Source organism: Phycodurus eques, chromosome 14 (assembly GCF_024500275.1).
Source record: "Phycodurus eques isolate BA_2022a chromosome 14, UOR_Pequ_1.1, whole genome shotgun sequence".
Taxonomy (NCBI): Eukaryota; Metazoa; Chordata; class Actinopteri; order Syngnathiformes; family Syngnathidae; genus Phycodurus; species Phycodurus eques.
The window spans coordinates 6,226,782-6,250,648 of record NC_084538.1 but is presented as its reverse complement, the minus strand read 5'-3'; the positions used below and the strand labels follow the sequence as shown (position 1 = coordinate 6,250,648).

The 23,867-nt window shown below is 41.0% G+C and overlaps 2 protein-coding genes across 4 annotated transcripts; one reads left to right on the top strand and one right to left on the bottom strand.

Moving 5' to 3' along the window:
- Nucleotides 1–1,211: 1,211 nt before the first annotated feature.
- Nucleotides 1,212–15,539, top strand: lclat1 (lysocardiolipin acyltransferase 1). 2 transcript variants are annotated; one of them, XM_061695767.1, is made up of 6 exons: nt 1,212–1,496; nt 7,187–7,354; nt 8,420–8,618; nt 8,687–8,833; nt 11,329–11,445; nt 11,602–15,539. In XM_061695767.1, exons 2-6 carry the CDS (start codon nt 7,187–7,189, stop codon nt 12,120–12,122), a joined length of 1,152 nt encoding a protein of 383 aa, XP_061551751.1. In that variant the 5' UTR covers nt 1,212–1,496; the 3' UTR covers nt 12,123–15,539. The 2 variants fall into 2 exon arrangements, with proteins under 2 accessions (XP_061551751.1, XP_061551752.1); XM_061695768.1 differs by lacking the exon at nt 1,212–1,496 and having other exon boundaries at nt 7,274–7,354; nt 8,388–8,618.
- Nucleotides 15,540–16,270: 731 nt separating this feature from the next.
- On the bottom strand, nt 16,271–23,465 carry LOC133412500 (protein yippee-like 5). 2 transcript variants are annotated; one of them, XM_061695770.1, is made up of 3 exons: nt 23,396–23,465; nt 22,235–22,380; nt 16,271–21,840 (listed from the first exon to the last, which is right to left on the bottom strand). In XM_061695770.1, exons 2-3 carry the CDS (start codon nt 22,373–22,375, stop codon nt 21,616–21,618), a joined length of 366 nt encoding a protein of 121 aa, XP_061551754.1. In that variant the 5' UTR covers nt 22,376–22,380; nt 23,396–23,465; the 3' UTR covers nt 16,271–21,615. The 2 variants fall into 2 exon arrangements, with proteins under 2 accessions (XP_061551754.1, XP_061551753.1); XM_061695769.1 differs by having other exon boundaries at nt 23,181–23,464.
- Nucleotides 23,466–23,867: the final 402 nt, after the last annotated feature.

Genomic DNA, 23,867 nt, shown 5'->3' with positions numbered 1-23,867 from the left:
ACTGAGGCCATCACAAAAATGTTGCAGCAAAGTGGAGACTGTGAAGTATAATACTGGAGTGTGTAGAAGTAAGTCAAAGCAGTAAGGTAAGCAAATGTTAATTTAAAACAAATGTTATCCAAGAGGAGACTGAGGCCATCACAAAAATGCCGCAGCAAAGTGGAGACTGTGAAGTATAATACTGGAGTGTGTAGAAGTAAGTCAAAGCAGTAAGGTAAGCAAATGTTAATTTAAAACATTTTTATCCAAGAGGCGAATTAGGGCATCACAAAAACAGGTCTGTGGCAAAGTGGAGACTATAAAGTACACGTACTGCAGCATCTAGAGCTAAGTCAAAGCAACAGTGTAGACAAGTAGCCACAGGGAGACAGATTTGATCCAAGAGAAGATTGTGGGCATCACAAAATCAGGGAGCTGCAGGGAAGTGGAGTTTGTGGAGTAGAATACTGCAGCATGCATAGCTAGGTCAAAGTGATAGGGTAAAGTAATGTTATATTTTAAAAAACATAAAATAGCGGTAAGGAGACTTTTCATCCACGAGGAGACTGAGGGCATCATGAATACACTGCACTGCAGCAAAGTGGAGACTGTAGAGAACAATACTGCAGGATCAAGGGCTAAGTCAAACCAAGAGGGTAAGCTAGTCTTAGCGGTAAGGAGACACATTTCATCCAGGAGGAGACTGAGGGCAGCAAGAAAACAGACTAAGGAAATTCACAGTTGGAAAGCCGGCTGACCAGGTGCTCGAAAGACAGGGTCACCACAGCAAGTGACAAATTTGATCCAAGAGGAGACTAAGGGCAGCAGTGTAAATTATTGTGGTGGAGAGCTGCACGGCAGAATCATGAAACAGTAAAAGAGAGAAACATCTTAAGAATGATCACACACTAAACAAAAGGAATAGAAGTCACACAGAGGTCAGAAGATTATTACATTGTGAAAATATCTATAGTTCATAAATTGACAGAGGCAATTATGATGAGGATATTTTTCGCCTGAGTCAAAATTGACATGGAACATAGCATGTTTATGGAAAATAAACAGTGTGTGAAAAGTAAAATGCTAATGTATGAAATATTGTGTGTAACAACGTGCCTTAAATTATGACACATTTAAAAAAAAAATTAGGATTAACATTCTGTTTAGTTGGTAATCCTCTCGTGAGTGAGTAAGAAACAGCACCCCCTGTCGAGGTCTGGCTGCAACAACAGTTGAAAGGTGGCAAGTTGAGAGGTCGGTGACAATGCTGCAATTTTTATTTCAGCTTCTCTTTAACCCGAGCGACCAAGACACCCACCCAGGAAGCGTGGACCGCCGTTCGCTTTACTTTTTATTTTTTATTTTTTCACCCCAAAAACAAGCCCCCTAGCATCCTAAAGAGAGAGCTAAGCCCGTTAGCTTTCGTTAGCCCAGCAGGTTGCAGGCAAGCGGTTGCACGGACTCGTAGGAGCTAGCCGCGTTAGCTTGAGAATTTTCTTTTTGAAGCACGTCTAAAGGTATGTTCGCATTTGACGGCTCTATTACTTGTTTTGTTGCTACTCGCCGGGCTTGTTGGCTGAGAGGCAAAGTGTAGCAAACAATTTTTATTTTAGTTCAATTCGCCCAGTTAGCTTAGCATTGGTGCTCAGGCCTGGCACAGAAGCAACACTTGGGTGGGGAAATTGGAGTTGGGCGGCTAGTGATCCGAATCGGTTGACGCTTTAAGAGTGCATTTGAGTACTGTTGTCGTCGTCAAAGATAATTAACTTCTTCTTTTTCCCCCAAAAAAGAATGTGGTTTCACAATTTTAACAACCACCCCACCTCGCTGTCTCCCTTCAGTAGTAGGATCAGCCTTTCTCTTCTCAAACTGTTGCTGCGTTAGTCACGCTTTATGCATAAGTAGTTCTCAAGTTTTGAATCGGGTTGTGGTCGCCATTATATTTTAACACTAAACACTGCGCTTAAATATAGGGGGAAAACAACTTGATTCAATCAAAATGTTATGGACATAAAAGTTAAATACAAAAGAACTGTGCTTAACAAATGAACTGAATAGGAAAAAAATTAAGCCACTGTAACATTATGCAGATTTTATTTTATTTTTTTTACAAATTCGTCATTCCCCACCCCCTGCAAATAGCAGCGACCCACTGTATTAACATTTCTTTGGTGGTGATCTGTTGGGGGGAAAAAAATTCAATTTTATAAAGCTAAAAAATATTTGTTACTGTGGGGTAACGATAAAATTCAAGATGATTTATTTTCAAAAATGTTTTACCTGAAAAATTGAGTGAAATTTTTTTCTGATTAAACATAAAAACTTACAAGATTTTGAGGCATTTTGATCTGAAAAAAATCTTAACTCTAAATAAAGCTAAAAAATAAATAAAACTAAAAGTAGTCCTTAAAGGATGACTATATGAATTTAGTGTAGTAAAAATGCTATTTTTTTGGCAAGTGTCTTTTCCAAACTAGCCATTAGCTGTTATACTTTCAGCTCCATTATTTACTTGCTGGTAGCATTCCTTTGAGTAGATTCAAGTTCCTGGAAAGTGAAAATAAATCTTCAAAATTTGATACACCACAGGGAAGACTGTTATAAACAACCCAGCAAAATTTGAATGATAAAAAAAAAAATATCTCCAACTATATAAAATGAGACTAGAATTGAATAACACCAAACTGTTGTGTAAATTGTGGCATCCAGGGAAGATGCATTTTAAGGGTGTTGGCATAGCTAGCTCGCTAACTGTAGTGGTAGAAACGGGCCTAGTAATTCACAATTGCGTCAGATGAACACTGATGCTGATGAGGAGGTGGTTAGGTTGGTGGGAGGAGGGGGACTCGTACTAGATACCAATTGCATCACCGGATGCTGTTTTATCCACGCCCTAAATAAATCCCAATAATTAAAATGGTGACAAACAGTTTAACGCTGTTTCTCCATGTTTCAGTATTAGCTCAGTTATCAGTCTTTGCACATTTGTAGCAGATCTCTTCAAAGGTGATGTATTTAGAAACACATTTCTGAAGTCCCGTTACAGGATCTTTTAATATATACCCATGACTTGTCTCGCTTGTGCTACGCTAAGCAACCAGACCCCTTCCTCTGTGGTAGAAAGTTAATTTTATTGTTTAAAGCTTACCTTTAACTAAAAAAAAAATTCTCAGTAGGCATTATTTTTACATTCCTGTGTAATGCTATTATATCTCAAGGTATGATCATATTTATCCATTCATCTACAAGGGTGGACCCGGCACATTCCAGCTTGTCCTCCACACGTTTATTTTGCTTTAAAGGAGGAAGACGCCCATCTAGGCGGAGATCAGACGACCATCTGGCCTACAGAGCGTTTACCTTTTGCGTCACTACATGTTCCCGCCCTTGTACTTTGATTGACGGGCAACTAATGTTGCCGAGCAACCCAAACAGCTGCAGGTGACAACCCGTGTCCCTATTTGCCCTTCGCAGAGGACTTGGCGGTAACCTCCAAAGTTGACCACGATCCCGGTTTCATTGCACCTCACCAAATCTCACAAGATTTCAGCTTGGTGTGGTAGACGAAGGGCTGGGTGACTAAACGAAATTTAATCGGGATTTTTTTTTTTGGCTTCGTGTCACTCGTTACTCAAACCACCACTTTATAAAAAATACATTTTTCAGGTTGTGCCTTGTGCAAAAAAAAAAAAAAAAAAAAAAAAGCTTTATAATTTGAAGTGTTAAAAATAAATGCATATGTTATACTAATGACAGGAACTGATGTTAGTTAAAAATGTAATGCTTAAAAGAAGCAAAAACAATAAAAAAGTATTGAATATTCTGGTCATGAACAAGCATAATGGGTAGTAAAATTGAACAAGGCCTGAGGGTTGACTATATTAAATGTAGCTGCACCGGTCGTAGCATCTGGGTCTGTCGTGTCCTCCAGCTAGTTGAAGTTGACGTTAGTGTCTCCTGACTCACCGCGGGGCGTCTCCGACGTGACGCATGCGTTCAGCCCTTCAGGTGCAACCTTTGGAGGATAAAAAAATGTACTTCTGATTGGAGACCCGCCAGCGGTTATTTAGCTGCTTTGTTGGGGGCGCAGTCAAAGAGCAGGCAGACTCCACAATGTAATTGGTAGTTTAAGAATGATTAAGTGCTTGTTAAAGCGCGTGAGAGAGATTGAAATGTTTTAACTTCGATTCAAAGCTCAGCAAAACCTCCAAGGTCGAACACATTTGGAGATTTGTTTGTTACAGTGGTAATAGTCTTAAGTGTGACACAATTTACGAGTATCACAGAGCAGAAATTTTACTTACTAGCGAGCTTCAGATACGCCACCATTCGTGAAGAAAAAGGAGACCGACACTCACCGATGCACTCACTCGCAGCCGTTTATTGAACGGAGAAAGCAGCCAAATACACATTTACAAAATGAAGACACTCACAAGTAGCATGGAGCACGTGTGGAAAATCGCCAGCCAGACCTGGTTGGAGCTCCTGACGTCACCGTTAGCATAACTAGCTTCCATATGCTTGTCAATTATTGTTATCAACAGTAAAATGTTTACATTAGTGGTCCTCATTCTTCAATAACAGTGTGGTATTGTTTTAGCGGATTCATATTTGAATCAAGCACATCAGCTTATACTTGGCAGTTAATCTTTAAATGTCACAAAACCCTGTATAGTTAATTTAGGGTTTATTATTAGATGTTTTGATAGTCCAGTTGTAATTGTATAGGTGTGTGTTCAGATGTAAGCTAATTATTGTTCACGCCCTACGTTTTCTATCATTAATATCAGTACTGCCTGCATGGAGTTTACTTTTTCCTTAATAAACCATCAAGACTCTTCCCTTGCCACATGGAGTCTTGCTGCGTCATGCTGCTTTCAATGTGTGTGTGTGTGTGTATGTGTGTGCAACACAGCGATAATTGAGGTGGAAAGGTGCGAGCTGCAATGCGCACCTGCTGGATGAAATAAGTCCCTGTAGCGTCGACCCTGGACTGACCGCGTCAGCGAGGCCTTATCAATTCAAACTCTGCAGGCCCTTTTCACCTACGTTCGGCAATAATTGACTGGCAGCGCCGCTACGTTTACGGCTGGCCAGGGTTATTTGAAACGTTTAATAGGTGGCGCACATGAAAATTATGCATTTATACATTGGTATGGTGTTTTTTTTTTTTTTTTTTTTTTTTTTTTTTAGATGTGATTACCCCAAATCCCCCCCCCCCCCCCCCCCCCAAAAAAAAAAAACTAAAATGGCTCCTTCTGACCACAGGGGTAGAATGCCTGTCCTTTCATGCTTTGGTTCTTGAGACTTTTTTGGGCATCTACTCCTGATAGACACATCTACCACATTTCATGCTGGTAAATGAAACTTTCTTGAATTTTCAAAAACTCTAGGCGTAGTCCATCTTTGAAGGACACATGGAAATGGCCAAAACGACAGTGAAATTGCCGCTTCTAACCAAAATGGCTGACTTCCTGTGTCTTTTCAAGCATGGCCCGGTTGGAAGGATCCTGTTGGTGGCCTATGTTCCAAGAGGGATAATAGGCATAACAACAATAACAGCAAAAGCAACAAGTAAAACTGGATTCAAAGGCTGAAACTTAGAAATCTCTTGTCATCTGTCTGTAAGTATCCCTGGAGATGGTGAATTTAACCCAAAAATGGCCACTTCAAAACAAAATCGCTAACTTCCCGTGTGTTTTTGGGCATGCGTTCTTGAGACATTTCTGTGGGTAAAATTCATTTCAAGAGCATGACCGGTGAACCCTTTTGTTGTTAGATGCCAAAAATGTCTCAAAAATTCAGAAATATATGACTTTGCGGGGCATTTGACATTTTCACACATTGACAACACTAGAAACTTAATACAGTGTCTGTCACCCTGCTTGGTGGTATGCGATTTCTACCTCTTCCAATTGGACCTTTTTAAGTATTGTTTTGGACCGCCGTAGACATATTCTGAATATGCAGCAGGGCTGAGTGTCACATTCTGACAATGTTGGCAACAGCGCATGTTCCTCAAGTGTAAAATTACCTCTGCCATGCCAGTGAGATGCCAAGGGATCGTCATCATGGGCACTTACAGATGAGTTACCTCTCATCCGTTGCGTAACAATCAGAGGTCCTGTTTCTCGGTTTTGATTTCGCAAGGATCACAGGCTTAGCTCGCTGCCCCCATCCCCCCAGGGATCTAATGGCTATGTGGCGTTTGTGCTATGTGGCGACTACTGCTATGAAGCAGCTGTCAAAAGACTACCCTGTGTTGAGTTCATGAAGTTAGTGCAGGGGATTAGGGTTAGTGTTGCAACTTTGCATGATAATTAAGGTATTTAGTGTTCTGTATTTAATTTGATCGGGACTCAGAGGGGGAATTCATGGGAGGGTAATACAGTTGTTGCGTAATTGTGGCTTTCGTGATTTATCTCTTCTGGACCAAGATCTGTCCCACATGACGTGTATCGCAACATCCACGTTTTTCACTCCAACTAGGGACCTCATTAGGACGCTCTTGCACTTGAGCACCTTGAGAGATTGTCTCAGAAGAGAGCCTGAAGTACAGAATGTGATGTCCGAATGAGCCCAGTAGTCAATTAGGCAGGTTGTTAACCGGCGGAGAAGATAAGCGCCGTTCTCACCGACCAGCACCGTTTGTTAAGTGCTTTGTAAGTTTCCAGTATCAAAAGTTGTGAAGGGTAACGACATAACTGATCGGTGCAGAGCCACTTTATGAAATACTTCTGCATCGGTACCATGTGATGTCTGATTGAGCCCATGTGTCAGTTTAGGAGGTTGTTAACCATTTGAAAAAAAAAAAATAAGGCATGTTTCTACCAAGCAGTACTGGTGAATAATGTGCAGTTTTGTACATTTCCTTGGTCAAAAAGTTGTGAAATTTCCCCAATGGTAACACCTGGACAAAATGCCCTCGATCTGCTCGTTTAAAAAAAAAAAAAAAAAAAAAAAAAATTTGAAGTCACTGTACCAATACGCCCAATTACATAGCCTAGTCAGAACGGACCCCCTATTTACATTCCACTTAAGGAATGCCTGCACTGGATTTTCCACTGTTTGTGGTAAAATACATCAGAGGAGCAACAGAATGGTGTTGTGTGTCCGTAATTAATCATGTGTTTCCGTGTATGTTTGACTTTAGGCGTTGAAGCTAAAAGAGGTCTTTTTTTTATTTATTTTTTTGTTGTCTTCACAGATGGCTGTCTCGGTTCGGGGCTTGTACTTTGTGCTGACACTGTTTTTGGCCAGTTTCTTCGGTAGCGTCTTCATGCTGGGTCCGGTCTTGCCCCTGATGCTGCTGTCCCCCGCTTGGTATCGCTGGATCACCGATCGCATCGTCGCTACCTGGCTCACCCTGCCCGTGGTGCGTACGTCTGCCTGCTCAGCTCTCATTTGACCTACTTGCACCAGGCTCATGATGTACTGTATAGTCTTGAATTCACTCACAGGTTTTCTTTTTCTTTTTTTTTTTCTTTTTTTTTCAACACAAGGTGTCGGTTTTATCTCATCTATGGTCTTTAAAGAGAAAACTTCTGTCCTAAAAGATTGCCTTCTAAATAAGAAGCAAATGCATCTAAGACCACATTTGCTCAAATAGTGGACTCATCCTGGAAATTGGCTTCATATTAATGACAATGTTATGATATACTGCATTCTGCTCTGTCTCGCTGAACTCAAGAAGCAAATAAAAGACCCAACATTTGCACAAATATGCCAACAAATGGTGGCATAATCAAGGAAATTAGCGTATTTATCAACAACAGTCTGTAATATGCTGGTTCTGAATTCAGGTCAAAGGAAGTGAAAGACATATTTGGACAAACCTGTCGACAAATAGTGGAATCATCACTAGAATTTGCTCCTTTATTAACAACAGTGCATTATATGCTGGTTACGGCTATGCCCCGCAGAACTCAAGCAGAAGCAAGTTAAGGATATCGGGGCTACAGTCTACATAAATTTGTTGACAAATTGCAGAATCATCACAGTAATTGACTTCCTTATTTATAACTGTGTATGATATGCTGATTGCTGCTATGTTGTACTGAATTCAAGAAGCAAATAAAACACTGGACCCAACATGCATAAATCTCCACACAAAAAGTGGAACAATCTCAAGAATGGCCTTCTTTATTAACCACAGTGCATGATATGCTGTGCCGCGAACGTACCTAACATTTGCTCAAATCTCCAGACAAATTGTGGAATGATCACTGAAATTGGCTTCTGCGTGAATGACATTGCACCCAAAATGTACTCACTCAGATAGTGGAATCCTCTCGGAAATTGGCTTATTTATGAAGGAAAGTGCATGACTTGCTGCTGTGCCTGACTGAACTCAAGAAGCAAATAACATTGCATTAATTGGCATTTACATGCATTTTTGCTTCTCTTAGCAAGTCAGACATTGTGTCTCTCCCCCAAAAAGTCCCTGCTGGAGCTGGTGTTCGGGGTAAAGGTGGTGATCACCGGCGACGCCTTTGTCCCCGGTGAGCGCAGTGTCATCATCATGAACCACCGTACGCGTCTGGACTGGATGTTCCTGTGGTGCTGCCTGCTGCGCTACAGCTACCTGCGTCTGGAGAAGATATGTCTCAAGGCCGCGCTCAAGGCCGTGCCCGGCTTCGGTTGGTCAACCCTTCACAACGCGCACTTTTTTTGAATGGATTCCGATAACACGGCCAATGCTTTCCAGGCTGGGCCATGCAGGTGGCCTGCTTCGTCTTCATCCACCGTCGCTGGGAGAAGGACAAAGAGCACTTGGGCAACATGCTGGACTACTTCTGCGACATCAGGGAACCGCTGCAGCTGCTGCTCTTCCCTGAGGGCACCGACCTCACTGGTGAGCCACCGCTGTGGTGACCATTTTGTGACGCGTCAGGATTTTATCGGGTAATTTGAGTTTATTTGTTCAGACTAGGCAAGGGTTGGTTACCGGTTTCAAGTTATAGCGCATTTTTAAAATATCACAGATTTTAAATTGCTATAACTTTCCATTAGTGGTAGCGCTGGACGATATGGCGGGCACAATAGAAAAATGTCTATCCTGCCATTTCTCTTCTATCATTTATATTGTCATTTATCAATTTGGCAAGCAAAGATTTCCATAATGTATGCTGTTGTGGTGCCGAAGAAAGGGAGTCGTAGGTGGAGTATCAATTAACTGAACATATTTATCTCAAACTACACTTTGTTCGGAAGAAAAACACAGAAGTAAAGCTGAGATCCGGCACACCAAAAACTCAAGTACACTATTATTTTTGTCATGATGCATTCACTTGGTTTATCTAAGTGACAAAATGAGAAACCGTTTTCGCAGAAGAAGCAATGTCACCACAATGTTTATGTCTTCTGCTTTTATTTTGCATCATCGTCTTTGTGGTGTTTGTTTAAAGGCAGCTCGCCTGGTTTTGCAACGTGACGCCGTTTTACGTTAACACACACACGGGCGCATCTTCGTCGCAACCATCATGCCCGCAGTCACAACGGACAGAGACAGTGTCCCATGCAGTCCGAGAGGCGTTTGTGCCGAAAATAGGAAGCACGTCTTTGGTTAAGTTACAGTTTGGCTTCAAGAAATCCAACGCATAGCAGAAAATGGCACTCCTCCCTGGGGTAAAAAAAAAAACAATCACAGAATCGATCTACCTGATTGAGAAGTCTTCTGAGATCTCCTCCGACTCCTGGATCCGACCGAGGTACATGATGCCGAGTCGAAAGTATTTCACTTGAGTCACCTCGCGTGTATGTGGAATGCACAGCCAAAGTAGAAGAGGAGGGTCGCAAAGTGGCGGCCGAGTGACGCAGCCCTAAATGTCTTTAACCATCCACTTCATCAGATTCACTACAGATTGCCTACTTTCCAGACGACCACATAGGAGCCATGATACAAGGCAAAACCTGTTTTGAATGTCATTTTCATTTTCTATAAGCAAAGAGAAAATGACTTTGAAAAATCCAATTTTTGTGAATGAGATGAGATTTAATTTGAAGGCCATATCTCCCAGCCCGAGGCGTTGAAGCTAACACTTCACCTGTCTCGGCCCTTTTACCCTGACACTGCTATTCAAACACGGTTCAGCAGTGCTAACGCATAACCAAATGCTTGTCATCGCGCTCCCGGAATGCTCTGATGTTAAATGACACCGCCGCCGCAAAGCCCTCCCTTAAGCCGAGCAAAGCCCCCCCACCCAGTTGCTTGTATTAGGGTGGATGCTAAATTTCTCTTTGTGTGTCATGATGTCATCGCAGGGGGTCCAGTCAAGTGACATCATAATTGACCACAAGCTTTAGCTTTTGGTGACCCTCCAGAGCATGTCCTCTTATTTGACTTATTTGGTCACGAAAAATGATTGGATTGGATTGGTTTCGAGGTCCTGTTTATTAGCATATTTCCTCACACATAGTTTACTTGGAGTTTTATTTGAGCATGGCCTTGATTTGTTCATATGTACTTTTATAGTAGTATATAAAGTCACTTCTTCCATGAATAAAAAAAAAAAAAAAAGCAAAAATATATATTAGAAAATATTTTGTAATAAATGTATAATCTCAATGCATTTTTATAATAATAATACCTTATATATAACAGCAGTTTTCTCTGGATGAATAAGAACTTAATACCCCTCAAGAATGTATTATGTATTATAATAAATATGTAAGGCTTCCCTATTTTTTTCATGCTTTCTGTATTGTACAATTACAATATTGTAATAAATATAAGCCTCTCGCGATCTTTTTAAGTTAAAACTTTCATCTTTATAGCTTTACATGTCATGTCCATTGTCCACTGATAGTTAAATAACTAATATTTTTTTGATACTCGTCTTGTTTTACCTTATTATTGTGTCTGTGTATTTTTAGACACATAAAGAGGTTCTTCGTAATACACAGAAACATACAAGCTTTTATTCACAAGAGCGAGAGTGCACACTTAAATCTTCTACCACGAGCTCCGAGTTTAGATGAACTGTCTCTCTTTTGTCCTGCCCGAAGGAGCTGCTTGTGTTACACAACACGGCTAATAAGGCACCACATATTTTTTTGTTCCCCAGGAAATGTTTCATTGATAAACAATCATCTTTCTTTTTATTTATGTCCCCACTCTTTTTTTCTCTTCGTCTGTCCTTTACCCAAATGTGTGTGTTTGTGTCTGCTGGAACGCCGTTACTCCTCCTGTCACCGGCACCACTCTCTTTGTTTCACAAGTGATATGTTCACTCTAAATAGGATAGTACTATATTCATAATGGTATACAGTAGTTTAGTAGTGTTCCCTTGTTTTTAAACCAGTAGCGTACGGTTCCCTGTCAACGTTACTCTTATGTTTTACCCGCAGAGAACACGAGAGTGCGCAGCGACGAGTTCGCCGTGCAGCACGACCTGCCGAGATACCAACACGTGCTGCACCCGCGCACCACCGGCTTCACTTTCATTGTGGAGCGACTGCGAAAAGGTTTGTAACGCAAAACCATCCCTGCCCAAAATAATCTGTTTGGGATTAATAAGTAGGTCAAGATGGGGAATTCTGGAACTATTGATGGTATTTTAATGAAATGGTGTCATATTCTAGCATAAATATGAACCCTAAAAATTGTGGCCATGTTCTCAGGAGACAACCTGGATGCGGTGCATGACATCACCGTGGCTTACCCCAAGAACATTCCCCAGACCGAGCGCCACATCATGCTGGGCCTTTTTCCCCGCGAGATCCACTTCCACGTGCGGCGCTATCCCGTCGCCACGCTGCCCGCCCCCTCGGCCGAGTTGGAGTCGTGGTGCCGTGAGCGCTGGGCCGAGAAGGAGTCCCGTCTGCGGGACTTCTACTCGAGCCGGCCGCGGGCCTTCGACCAGGAAGGTGCGGCGCAGGTGCCGCCGTGTAAGTCGGAGCTGCGCGTGGCCCTGATCAAAGCGGCCTCGCTGCTCTACTGGACCAGCTTCATCGCGTTGTGCTTCGCCGGCCTATGGCTGTGGGCTCCCGTCAGGTTGTACTTTGTGGTCGTGGTGGGCGTGTACGTGGCCCAGCAAAAGATGGCAGGTGGGCTGGAGCTGCTCGAGTTGGCCTGCCATCGCTACTGGACCTCTGTGGCGGCCAACGGAGGCAGCAAGATGCTGGATGGAAAAACACAGTGAGGAGAATACTTTCTTGAGACACTAAAGATCCCTTTTGTGGGGTCTTCCTTTAGAAAGGGAATCTTATGTTCACCTCCTGGCAGCTTGCTTGACGGCAGCAGGGAGGTTCAGGAGGGACGCGTTGTCATCAGCCCTCATTTTGGCTCTCCTTTTATTACCTCCACCTTTTTTTGCTTCTGCCGCATGGCGGAGCAACCACCACCTAAGCTTATGTTGGCCACGTAGGTTGTTGACCTTGTTGGAGGTCTTCGCCGCGCTGGGGTCTAGATGCCACCAAGCTCGCACCATCGGTTGGTTTACTGTGAAGTGCACGTGTCAGGCTACTATCTGTGCGTTTAGTTAGCCTCCATGTGTTTTCTGTACTTTTTTTTTTTTTTTTTTTTGGGTCTTGCGTGTTTCACGGTGTCTTACACGACGGAGCGAAGCCATACAACCTGCACATTCTCTACATGGACTCAACTAAATGTATTTTCAAATACCTCCTACTTGGGTAGAATTTCGCTTTTACACAAAACTTAGGAATGGATTTTTTCCCCAGGGACAGGGGGAAAAAATCTGCTTGTTTGTACAAGTACAAAAGCCAAAGGTGAGCCGGAAAGTAAATACTGATGGTTTTTTAAAAAAATTTTGGGGGATTTAGGCTTGAAGCAAATGTCCTTATTGGGAAGTTTTGGAGGGGTTGAGGGGGAAGATGTTGGGACAACATGACCCTCCTGTCACAGTGGTGGCGCAGGAGGACCACCAGACTTGGAGTGGAAAACTCCCCTTCCCCAAAGAAAGTAATCCCCTCCCCAAAAGTCCTTTAATGCCCACTTCTCTGTGTGACACTGATGCATTGGCTCCACTCAATTAGCAAAAGGCAGCTCAGAGGAAAGCTGCGTCCGTTGTGCCAAGCAAGCAAGGGCACGACGGCATTCTCAACACTTTTTCGCGCCACGTTCCGGGACTTCGAAATATAGTGGAATCTTGGTTTTCGCATTTCCTAGTTTTCGGCAGGGTCATTGGAAGAATCTTTACTGGTCGATATGGGCTAAAATAATGATCACGTTGTAAACGTGAGTATAAAATTTTTATAATGGATGTATTTCTGAATGGGTCGTATGGTTCTTTAGCAAAGCTAAATTTTTATTTTATTTTTTTTAAAAGCGAGAGAGATAATCTAACTTTGAGAACATTCATTGTGCAGAGCTCCAAAATCAAAACTCAACAAATTACATTGCTGATATATTTAATATACTGTATATTAATATACTTTTGACCTGAAAGGCTCCTCCACCTAACTGACGTATGAATTAATTTCCTGTTTTTGGATGCGTGTTGACTGTGTAGCTGTATATTATTTTATTTTCTATTTATCGTTGGTTACTCTGATGGTTCGAACCAGGCTTCTGTGAAAAGTGTACTGTACTTTACGAAAGCACTTATCCCGGTGTTCCGCAACCAGCATGGCTTCTCCGTCATCTCCTGTTGATTACTCCTCGTTTCGTGATACTTATTCACCGACACGGAGGCAATGATTCGTGACTTATAGAGAAGTGGCTTCGCACCGTCCATAGCCGCGCTAGTTAGCCAGCGGCAGCTAGTCGCTACATGTAGCTGTAGGGGCCCAAGATGAGCGCCGATCATTCCCCGATAGTAACCGAGCAGCGGGGAAAGCACGGAGGATGGGTGACTCTTCGACATGGACTCACCCATTTTATTTTTTTATTTGTTTTAACCAGCTCAGACCCCACAAGAATGTGCTTATTTCTTTGTACGTATTTACGAAATTTGTACTAGCCCGGTTGGGCTAGCGTCTAAGGTATGCGGTTGCCCGACAGAGTGGCCCAGGGCCACCAAGCCACCGTTAATGTTAGACCCTGTTCCGTTTTCGATCAATTGTTTTCTTCAAAATTTTGTCCCAGCTTTCGTACATCTGCTTGGGGTTTTTTTTTGGTACAAAAAAGTGTATTCCGTAAGGCAAGTGTTTATACACAACTCAAAGCAATAACCCTTCTTGTCAGTGTTGGCCCAACTTGCCTGAGTGTTCCACAGCAGACTGAGAGTTTTGTTATTGCCTTGAGTTGCAAATAAAAGCTTGCATTGTGGAAAACGCCTTGATATCTGTTGAATCACTTTTTACACAATACGACAAAGTCCTGAGTGAAAGCCATTTGTGAAAGAAAGCGAGAAACACCATAGAATTCTAGAAAGAACCTGTAGCAAAGTACAAAAATGGTTCCTACCTCACCTCTTGTCATCTTCCATACAAGTTTCACACTGTTTTGTATATGTAAAACTGTAGTTATTCTCTGTATAAAAAAAAAATATATATTTTTTTTTTGTTCATGTTTGGGGTGTCAGGAACAGATTTATGGGTTTACGTATTTCCTTGGGGAAAGATTACTTCGGTTGGTTTTCATACAATTTGGTTTTAGTCAAGACTTTCTGGAAGGGATTCATCACGAAAACAGAGTTTCCACTGTATGGGACGTGCCCTCTTTTTTTTTTTTTTTTTTTTTTTAAATTTTTTTTTATTTTTTTATTTTATTTTTTTTTGCGCATCAGGACAGCGTTTTTTTTCTAGCAAAACTTGAGCGAATCAGCAGACTCCCGACATGGCGACAAACAATCTTTTCAGTGCAATCGAGCCAGACCGTTCGTATGTCCTCAAATAGTGGCCGCGCGTGTTCGTTTACTCAACTGTGGAGTGACTGCAAATGGAGAATGGCGGGGGGTGTTTATTTACTTAACTGTAGAGGGGGCGGGCAGGCCATATTTGTACGATATGTTTCTGAACAATAACAACACCATTTATAAACTGCGGTGTAAGGAAACTAAAAGGGCGATTGCTCCCTGGTACAATAACGTAGCTCCGCACAACATTTTGGAGCGACGTTAAGACTCCACGCAAGATGTGCTGCTGTTTTGGCCAGCAACACAGTTCAAGCAGGCTCAGCAGCTAGCTCAACTGAGATGATTACAGTTACTACCAGTTTGTTTTTGTTTTTTTTTTCCCCCCGAAGGGGGGTCAAACAAACAGAAAAAAGGTAAATTGTCTATTTAAAGGGCGGTGTTTATGAGTCTTAACGCCGCACCCAGTGATTCATCGAGACGCGCCGTCTATTCGAGGTGAGGCCATTATATGAGGAAATACGCTGATTGGCTGTTGGGAAGATGAAGTTTGGAGCCTCTGTGCTTTACCAGTCACTGTGATTGAATGGACACGAAACATGGTCAATCAGCTAAATGTATTGGGTCTTTATTATTATTATTAATATAGTTATGATGATGATGATGATTATTGTGTTTTATTGTTCTTTGTTATCACTTAATTCTTGATGCTGGACCTCTTAAAATGATGACCCTCAGGTAAACATGGTGAGTTGCTGGGAAAAAAAAAAAAGAAAATACCAGATTAAATGAACTCTGACTCCATTCAAGTCTCCATTTGTGTTTTTATGTACTGTACACCCGACGACACTTTTGTGTAATAGACTATTCTGCTTTTTCTTTGGCTTGCTTGCTATTTTTTTTTGGGGGGGGGCACTCATTCCAGAAGAAAAGAGCAGCTTTGATAGTGGGTGTTGAGAAGATCACGACGCAGGAAGTGACGGTGAGTAAGTCGAATGTTTGCCAAGTCATGTGCCATCCGAGGGTGAGTTGTTTTACTGGATTTTATTTTCATTTGACATGGTGTATTTTAGTTTTATTTGGCTAAGTTGTACACTCACCATAACGTTTATTTTGTGTTCATTTATTGTAATTTGTGTTATTGCTTGATGCATTTAATTTTATTTGTCATTCGTGTAATTACTTTAGATTTTTTACATTATTTTTAGAAATAGGCATGTATTCCATTTTCTTTTTTGCATGGGTAGATGTTTGTTTATTTTATTTTGTATTTTTATATTTTATTAATGTATTTTATTCATTAATAAAATACAAAATCGATAATCTAAATCTAATATTTTGCAATTGTATTTTAATGTCCTTTGTGTATTTATAAATTTTATTTTAACAATGTATTATGTGAATATATTTGCAGTTTATTTTGTTTTTTTAAATATATTTTAATGTACTTGTTTATTTATATATTGCTTTGAATTGTTTTATTTAGTTTATGTAGTTAAATTATTGTATGGAACTATTTTATTGATGTATTAACATTTTTCATTTTTGTTATATAGTCTGTGTATTTTTTATGTATTATTATTATTTTTTTTTTTAAGAAAACTTATTTTTCCCTTATGGTATTCGTGTTATTTTATCAGGACTGGCTTTACTTTTTTTATTATTTTTTTTTTGTGCATGGAATGAGCCTACTGAGAGTGCTTTGGTGTTACACAACAGCGAAGATCTCGTCCCCCTCCCCGCTCGAAAAAAAAGGTCAGGAGCTTTGAAGGTGAAGTGCGGTCACCATAGTAACAAATGTTGTCTCCGCTGTCGTCTAGCAACAGGATGTGGAGTGATGTCAATGGAAAGCATGCTATTTTCTCCCCGCTGACAGAATGTCACTGCTTTGTGTGCGTGTGTGTGCTCGCGCACGCGCTCTGCTCAGGGAATGGAAAAGGGGTTACGATGTTGATATCCCCAGGAGTCAATGATAAGCTAAAATATCCCCCGCTAGGACGATGACTCATGAGCCAATTAAGGGTCCAATTGATGCGGTTGGCTTTTTTTTTTTTTTTTTTTTTTTTTTTTTTTTTGGTTGCCGAGACACAGCAGGATCATCCTCTGCATTTGGATAAAACCTCAAATTTGACGAAGGCAAGATGTCATCACACTGCACATCACTTCACAATGCACGTCCTCCACTATTAATACACTTCTGCCGAACGGCGGATGGAAGTGGTGACGAGGGCAAGAGTGGGCAAAGTCCTTTAATCCAGATTCTACACCACCAGAGCCTTTACATTAGCGAGCGTTCTGTAAATATTTGTTGCATGAATCATTTCATGGGCAGGTGTGGGCAATTCTTTCATTAGATCATTACCAATTAAGCATTTAAAACTCCAGTTGATTTGCTGTCTGGTGCTTGCGTTTGAAAGATTTAGATTTTTTTTGTTTTTCTCTTTCAGGCATTTAACAGTTTTGATCATATAGTTTGCCCCGATAATTTCAACACAGAACACCACACACACATACATAAGAATTCTGTTCCACCACCGATCTGGAATCCACTCCTCCAAGACTGAAACCTGATGTGAGCTAACAAAAACGAAGAAGAAGAAGAAACAGCAACAACTTGGAAACACTCGACGTAACATGGAAGAGGACATGAGGGAATGAAGCCGGTCTACGGACTATTTTGTCTTGGGGCGGAGGAGAAGAATCTTTGAATGAAAGTGAAAGCGGACTTTATAGTATACTAAGCGAGCTACAGGTGAGTTCTCAAATGAAGATAAAGGCTGGTGTTATTATCTTAGTCACAGTAGTTTGTTTTTATTCCTGGCTGCTTCCTTGTTCCTGAGTCAAATGGCGTCTTGATTGGCTACATTCCGTTTCACGTTAGAATTCATCGAGTCATGACTCTGACGTCATCGGGTAATCTTCTAAGAGATGAGGCCAGGTATACACATAATCGTCGTTTTTGTTCCAGTTTTGCCTTTTTCCGAACAATGAGGACAAATGCCAGATTATTTAGTTTTAAAAATCTGATGGAAAAACCTTTGTTATTAAAAAAAAAAACATTTTATGTTGCATTAATTTAGCCACTCTTTTCCTCCAATTGGTTAAAATGTATTCCGTCATTAAATAATTGGTTAATTTACTGCAAATAAAATGACAAATGAGAATGAAAAACTATTAGTTCCAATTCATTGTTAGGGTTGTTCTTTTGTCAGCAAACTCTACAAGGCCTAACATGCTGAAACAGGCATTGTGATTATCACACCACACGCTTTGTTGAGGTTACGTGGGGACAAAGTGAAAAAGACTGCAATGAATTATAAAGCAGGAGCTCTCGCTCTCTCGCTGTTTGGGATCGAAGATGGAGTCTCCTTACATACTGTTCATTTTCCGCACATGTCGTATGTTCTGGATTATGGGGTGCACTTTGTAAAGCTGCCCATACCAAAGAATAACAGCAACTTTTTGTCACATTTAGCTTAAAAAGTTGTTTTAAAAAACTGGTGTGAATTTGCGAGAGTCACTCTTCTGCATATTTGGAACAATATTTGTCAACTATATATATATATATATATATATATATATATATATATATATATATATATATATATATACATAAAAAATATTTAAAAAATAAAATAAAAACCATCTTATACAGGAAAATGGACCCTTGGAAATACATTATCACTACCTGAAATAACAAACCAGTTATTACTATGAGTACTATGAAACATCGCCCCCTTTTCAGTCACTAAGTCACTTTACAAACCGCACCCCATACCGGATCAATTTTGAAACATTGATGGGCGATTAATCCTCAATCAATATTTCAGAGAAAAGGGAAAAGTGTATATTTTTGTTTTAGAATTAAAACATCTAATATAAAACAGGCGATGTCCCATTTTACCAAAGAATTAGGTGCACGTCTCTGCGGGAATCAGTGCAAATGTGGTGGGAATACAGACAGTTCTGTCAGGACTGTTTCAAACAGTGTTGGTAGCATCACAAGGAGCATCCATACATTTATACTATTTAGTTTCACGTTTCCCACCATTTGCCTTGATTTAAGTCACACCGTGAAATCTAAAATCCATCGACGGGTCAAATTAGAACGGCAACAGCTGTAGGGTAACAAACTTTGTTGCACCTGTGCGGAAGAATCCGTACTTAGGGTCACTTTAGGAAATGTCATCATATTTCAGGTTGCCATTTTCATTGCTGTGCAAACGTCAAAAAGAAGTCCAAGTTGACTGAAACAGTATATGAGGGTTAACGAGCACCATTTTCTCACGGGGCGCCGTCGTTTCCTCCCCAACGATGAAGACTGAAACTCTCCTGCGACATTAAGTGGGCGGATTTAGGAGTGAATCATCCTTAAGACCCTATTTATAAACCCAAGCAGACCTCTTCCCCATGATGATGATTGAGGAGGGGATTAATCACTTTCCCATTCATTTTCTTTGGCTCCTGGGAGCAACATGACCGACATGCATTTTGCAGTGACTCCATGTTTTTTTATTTTTATTATCCTGTGGAGTGCGTCACATCCACATCAGGTCTGCCTTAGAATCCGGTCTGAAACCAGACCGCGGTGCTCCACTGCCATCTACTGGCTACAGGGCGGCTCTATCCCAATTGTTTTTAATTTGGGGGGGGGGGGGGGGGGGTGGATCCAGATCCAGATCCATAATATATCTCCTCGAAGAAATTTCCAGTACCACTGTACTGTATCTAGTTTTTACGGACAATAATTGAGTGATTCATTCAGGATACAAAACCACACATGGAACAAAATATAACACAGCCATATATTTTGTGTAAAGCACAAGTATTTTTTTGGAACAATCATGAGAATGCACACATCACTAAAATAATAACTCAATCAGAGAGCAAATTAAAATGATTGAACTATTCAAACGCCAAGTGGAAAATATCAACAAATGTCAACAGTTTCCTTTCTCTTAGAAAATCATCCCCAAATATTGTATTACATTTTTGCACTGTATTTATTACAAAGAAGAGTTCAATGAAATGACTCCAAAACGGGACTTATTGGGCTTGATCTCCAACAAGGCTGAGACACGGGCGATCCGAAAAGCTGTTAAACTCCACTGGCGGTCGAATGTTTAGCACAAGCTCAACTCAACTCAAACGACAAAAGTGCGACAAAAGACCGTCTTCCGTTATGCCGGGCGCACAAAGCCTGGCTAACCAACGGACTCGCATGTCTGCGCGCGCGCCACGGCGACCGGTTAGCAACGTAGCAGCGAGAAGAATGCGGTGTCATTAAACCCAGTGTCAGGCTAACCATCACCTTTAGCTTTGTGACGTCAAAGGCAGCCTTTTCACTGTCGCTGTTGACGCAGGCTATCAGGCTAATAAAAGGAAAGTTGCCGCTGGAATCAAGGCGGGTGATGTCATGTATTTGTTACTAATCCATGAACTGATCGTCGAGAAGTCGGACGATTGTGTGGAATTGATTAGTCGGGTCTTGTCGCGACAGAGTTGTCTATGAATCATGTCTTGAAGTGACATCGAGCTACGTCAGCGCGACGCCGCTATTCCGCTCGTTGGGACGACACGGGTGTAAAAACAGGAGTTCAGAACATTCAGAGAGCAATTGTCGCTTCCCTGTAAAAAATTGGTGTGGAGTTTAATTCATCAATTTTTAATAAATTAAATTAATTGAATTAGTCACATTTTTCAAAATATAGCGGGATGTCAAGCAACGTCAGCACTACGCTAACGCTTTCGAGGAGGGTGTGGAAACAGGAGTTCAGAATATTCAGTGTGATCCTCTTTTCCCGGTATAAACAATAATTAAAAAAAGAGAGATTGGTTATTGAGTGTTAAGAATTTGTTTTGGAATTGGCGATTAATCGTGTCTTAAAGCGAGCGGATCAAAAACGAGTGAGATGCTACGCTAACTCGTCTGAGGTGGGTGCGGTAACAGGACTTGAGAACAATTTTCCTGTTCTGGTAAATAGGAAAAAAAAGTAATTAGCCAAGTGATCGTTTGGTCAACTGTCAATCAATCGTGTTTTGGCGTGACCGATTCGGTTTTGTGGGACTTGGAGCTACATCTGAGGCGCGTGTGGAAACAGGCATTTATTCTTCCTTCCTAGTAAAAAAAACAAAAAAAAAACAAATAAATAAAAAATTATCGTTTGGAATTTGGTGTGGGACTATTGATTAATCGTGACTTGGAAAAAACGAAAAAAATGGAGTGGGACGTCGAGCTCCACTCGTAGCTCCATCGAGATGTCTGTGAAAACAGGAATTCAGAACACTCAGAAAGTGATTTTCACTTTATGTTCGAGACCACTTTGTTTTCAGACCGATACCAGTACGAGTATTCATTCTTGAGAACTCACCGATACCACTACTAACTACTGATACATACAATTTAAATTAACACAATGACGGATAATTGTGAACAAAGACCTATTTGCTCGACACTGATGTCTGGTATCAGTACTTGCCCAGCTGTAATAATAATAATAATCAAATAAAATGAACAAATAATTGGTTCAATAGATTGAAACTGACGCTTCACAGTGTCTTGAAGCAACCAATGGAGCGCAGCTGGTGTAGAAACAAGAGTTTGGAACATTCAAAAAACGATTCTCCGTTTCCGGTCAAATACTTCTAACGGGGGAAAAAAAATGACGAAGAATCGGTAAATTGGTCGATTGCTCGTATCTGGCCGCTGAGTCCAAATGGAACGCATGGCTGCAGCAACCAGAGGCGTTGTCTAAAGGAGGTGTTCGTTTTCAAAAAGAAGTCAAGATCCTACCCAAGGGTTTTGTTTGTGAAGTCGCTAAACAGATTGGCAGAGTCAACGGGCACGGCGGCGGTAAAGAAGCGACGTGGCTCGGCGTGTTCAGGAGTTGTCGGAGGGCACGTGCTCCTCGAAGCCCTCGCTCTCCCTGACCAGCGCCCGCTCCAGGATGACTCGTCCCTCCTTGTAGCGCTGGCTGTCCTCGGTGGCGAACTCGTAGATCCACCCCAGCTTGCTGTTGCAGTTCTTGCAGCTGACGTCTCGGACCATGTGTCGGCCCGTCAGCATCACGCGGTCCTGAACCTCGCTGTACTGAAGGTTCACCACCTGGACGTATGTGAGACGCTTCAGTAACTGTACGTATTAAGAACTGCACATTATATTGTTTGAGCAACGGCATGGCGATGTGCATGTGCGCAAACTGTCACGTAAAACAAAGTATTAAAAAAAAAAAAAAAAGAAAAAGAGCTTCAGCTATGTTAATGCTAACATGCAGTAATGCGAAAAGCCATAGACCTGCTCACGGAAATTAGCACCAATGTTATGGTAATTATAAACCTTGAGGGGGAGAGGCTACAGCTTGTTTGAATGAACTTAAAGTTGTGCTGAAATATAGAATGCATTGCGTAGTATGTTAAAACATATGTATAAAATAAAAGATTGATGAAAAACAAAAACAAAATGTGTGCTGGTTTTCACGTCTGTGTGCGTGTTGTGGTACCTTGTTGAAGAGGAAGGCTCTGCCGGTGGCACCCGTGAATCGGGTGGAGATGAGCTCGGAGCGATTGGTCAGGATAGTGTCGCAGTTGGCGCAGGAGAACAGGCGCGTTCCGCCGATGTGGTCCAGGAAGATGCGGCCCATTCTGACTACATTCACAGAAGCCAATGCGTCAGCCACGTAAACCAAAATAGTACCCGCGGGCACCATTTAACCCGCAAAGGACCACATGAGTAACCCATGGGTCGCTCAAACTTTTTTTTTTTTAAATAAAAGCTCACCAGTGATGGGACATTGTGATTTCCTATGAATGTTACAGAAGTGATCATTTAAAAATGTAAACATTTTTAGAAATGAACTGTTATTTTTGGATATTTCATACAATCATCGTTGATCATTACTGAGAAATCATTACCATGATTCGCGTCTTCACATACACGAATATCATTAATTATTAATGATAACATATGATTAAAGGTAACACAGTGAAACTGGGTGCCCATTGGTGAACCTTGCCATAAACTATTATACCCTGCCTAATATTACACCCAGAGTTTACACCTAACTAGATAATATCATTTAATTACAAAAATGTATGTCATTATAATCCATTACCTCATTGGGAGAAAATTTGTAATTCAATTACAATTGCTTTTGGAAGATTTCTTTTGATAAGATTTCTTATTTCAGATTTTTTTTTTTTTTTTACTCAGATTTCTTTTTATATCATTTCGAGGAAACATCCACGGGTCCTGTTAATGCATTCATTCAAAATAATAATAATAATAAAGTAATCAAATGAAATTGGCTATATTACTTTCAGAACGTAATTGACATAGTCCCTCTATTTTCAACAGGGTAACTTGCAATTGTATTGCAACTAAATTTTCAAACACTGATTAAAACCCAAGCAACCGACTTTACGCCTACACACAATATTAAAGCTAACCTGTCTAATCACTGTGGGCGTAGGGAGCTAACTCCTCGCTAGCCGCTTTGAGGCTAACAGACAACGAAGCAGGACAGCAGCGGCGTACGAAAATGGCTTTTTATCCCGTTGTCGACTTCTAACCGGCGAACCGGCGTGCTCGCAAGGTCCAAACGTCCTCTTCGAGACGATATAAGCGTTGATTTAGCTGCGTTTTAAACGGACATATGTCGTACGTGTCGGTTCCCGTTCGTGGTTTTGTTGTCGCTCTTCAGCTGTTCCTAATGTTGCGTCTCGTAGCTCATACTGTCAACATCCGGTCGTGACGTCAGCACACCAGGGAAAAAAAAGAAGCTGCCGGCTGTAATGCGCCGATATTACAGCAGGGGGCAGCAATGAGCAAATACACACAGTACTGTCACGAAATCGAATAAAAACCGAGTGCTGTATTGTACAATAAAAGGTGATGTAAACTCCATAAAAAAATACATTAAAAAACTAGTTTTAAAAAACTAGAACGAATAATAAAAACAATGAATTGAAAAAGTACAAATCATACGATTAGAAACAATAAAAATAAGTGCATTAAGTATATAAAATAAAAAATAAAAATAAAAAAGTAAAACATTAAAAAAAGAAAAATGAATGAAAACATTGAAGATTCATTAAATATATTTTAACAATAAATAAAAACATAACCAAATATAA

Coding starts and splice junctions, on each gene's coding strand:
- LOC133412500 (XM_061695770.1), bottom strand. CDS start 22,375: ATGGGCCGCATCTTCCTGGACCACATCGGCGGAACGCGCCTGTTCTCC. Junction 21,841..22,234: donor GAGCCTTCCTCTTCAACAAG/GTACCACAACAC, acceptor ACATACGTCCAG/GTGGTGAACCTTCAGTACAG.
- lclat1 (XM_061695767.1), top strand. CDS start 7,187: ATGGCTGTCTCGGTTCGGGGCTTGTACTTTGTGCTGACACTGTTTTTG. Junction 8,834..11,328: donor TGAGGGCACCGACCTCACTG/GTGAGCCACCGC, acceptor TTTTACCCGCAG/AGAACACGAGAGTGCGCAGC. Junction 11,446..11,601: donor TGTGGAGCGACTGCGAAAAG/GTTTGTAACGCA, acceptor CCATGTTCTCAG/GAGACAACCTGGATGCGGTG.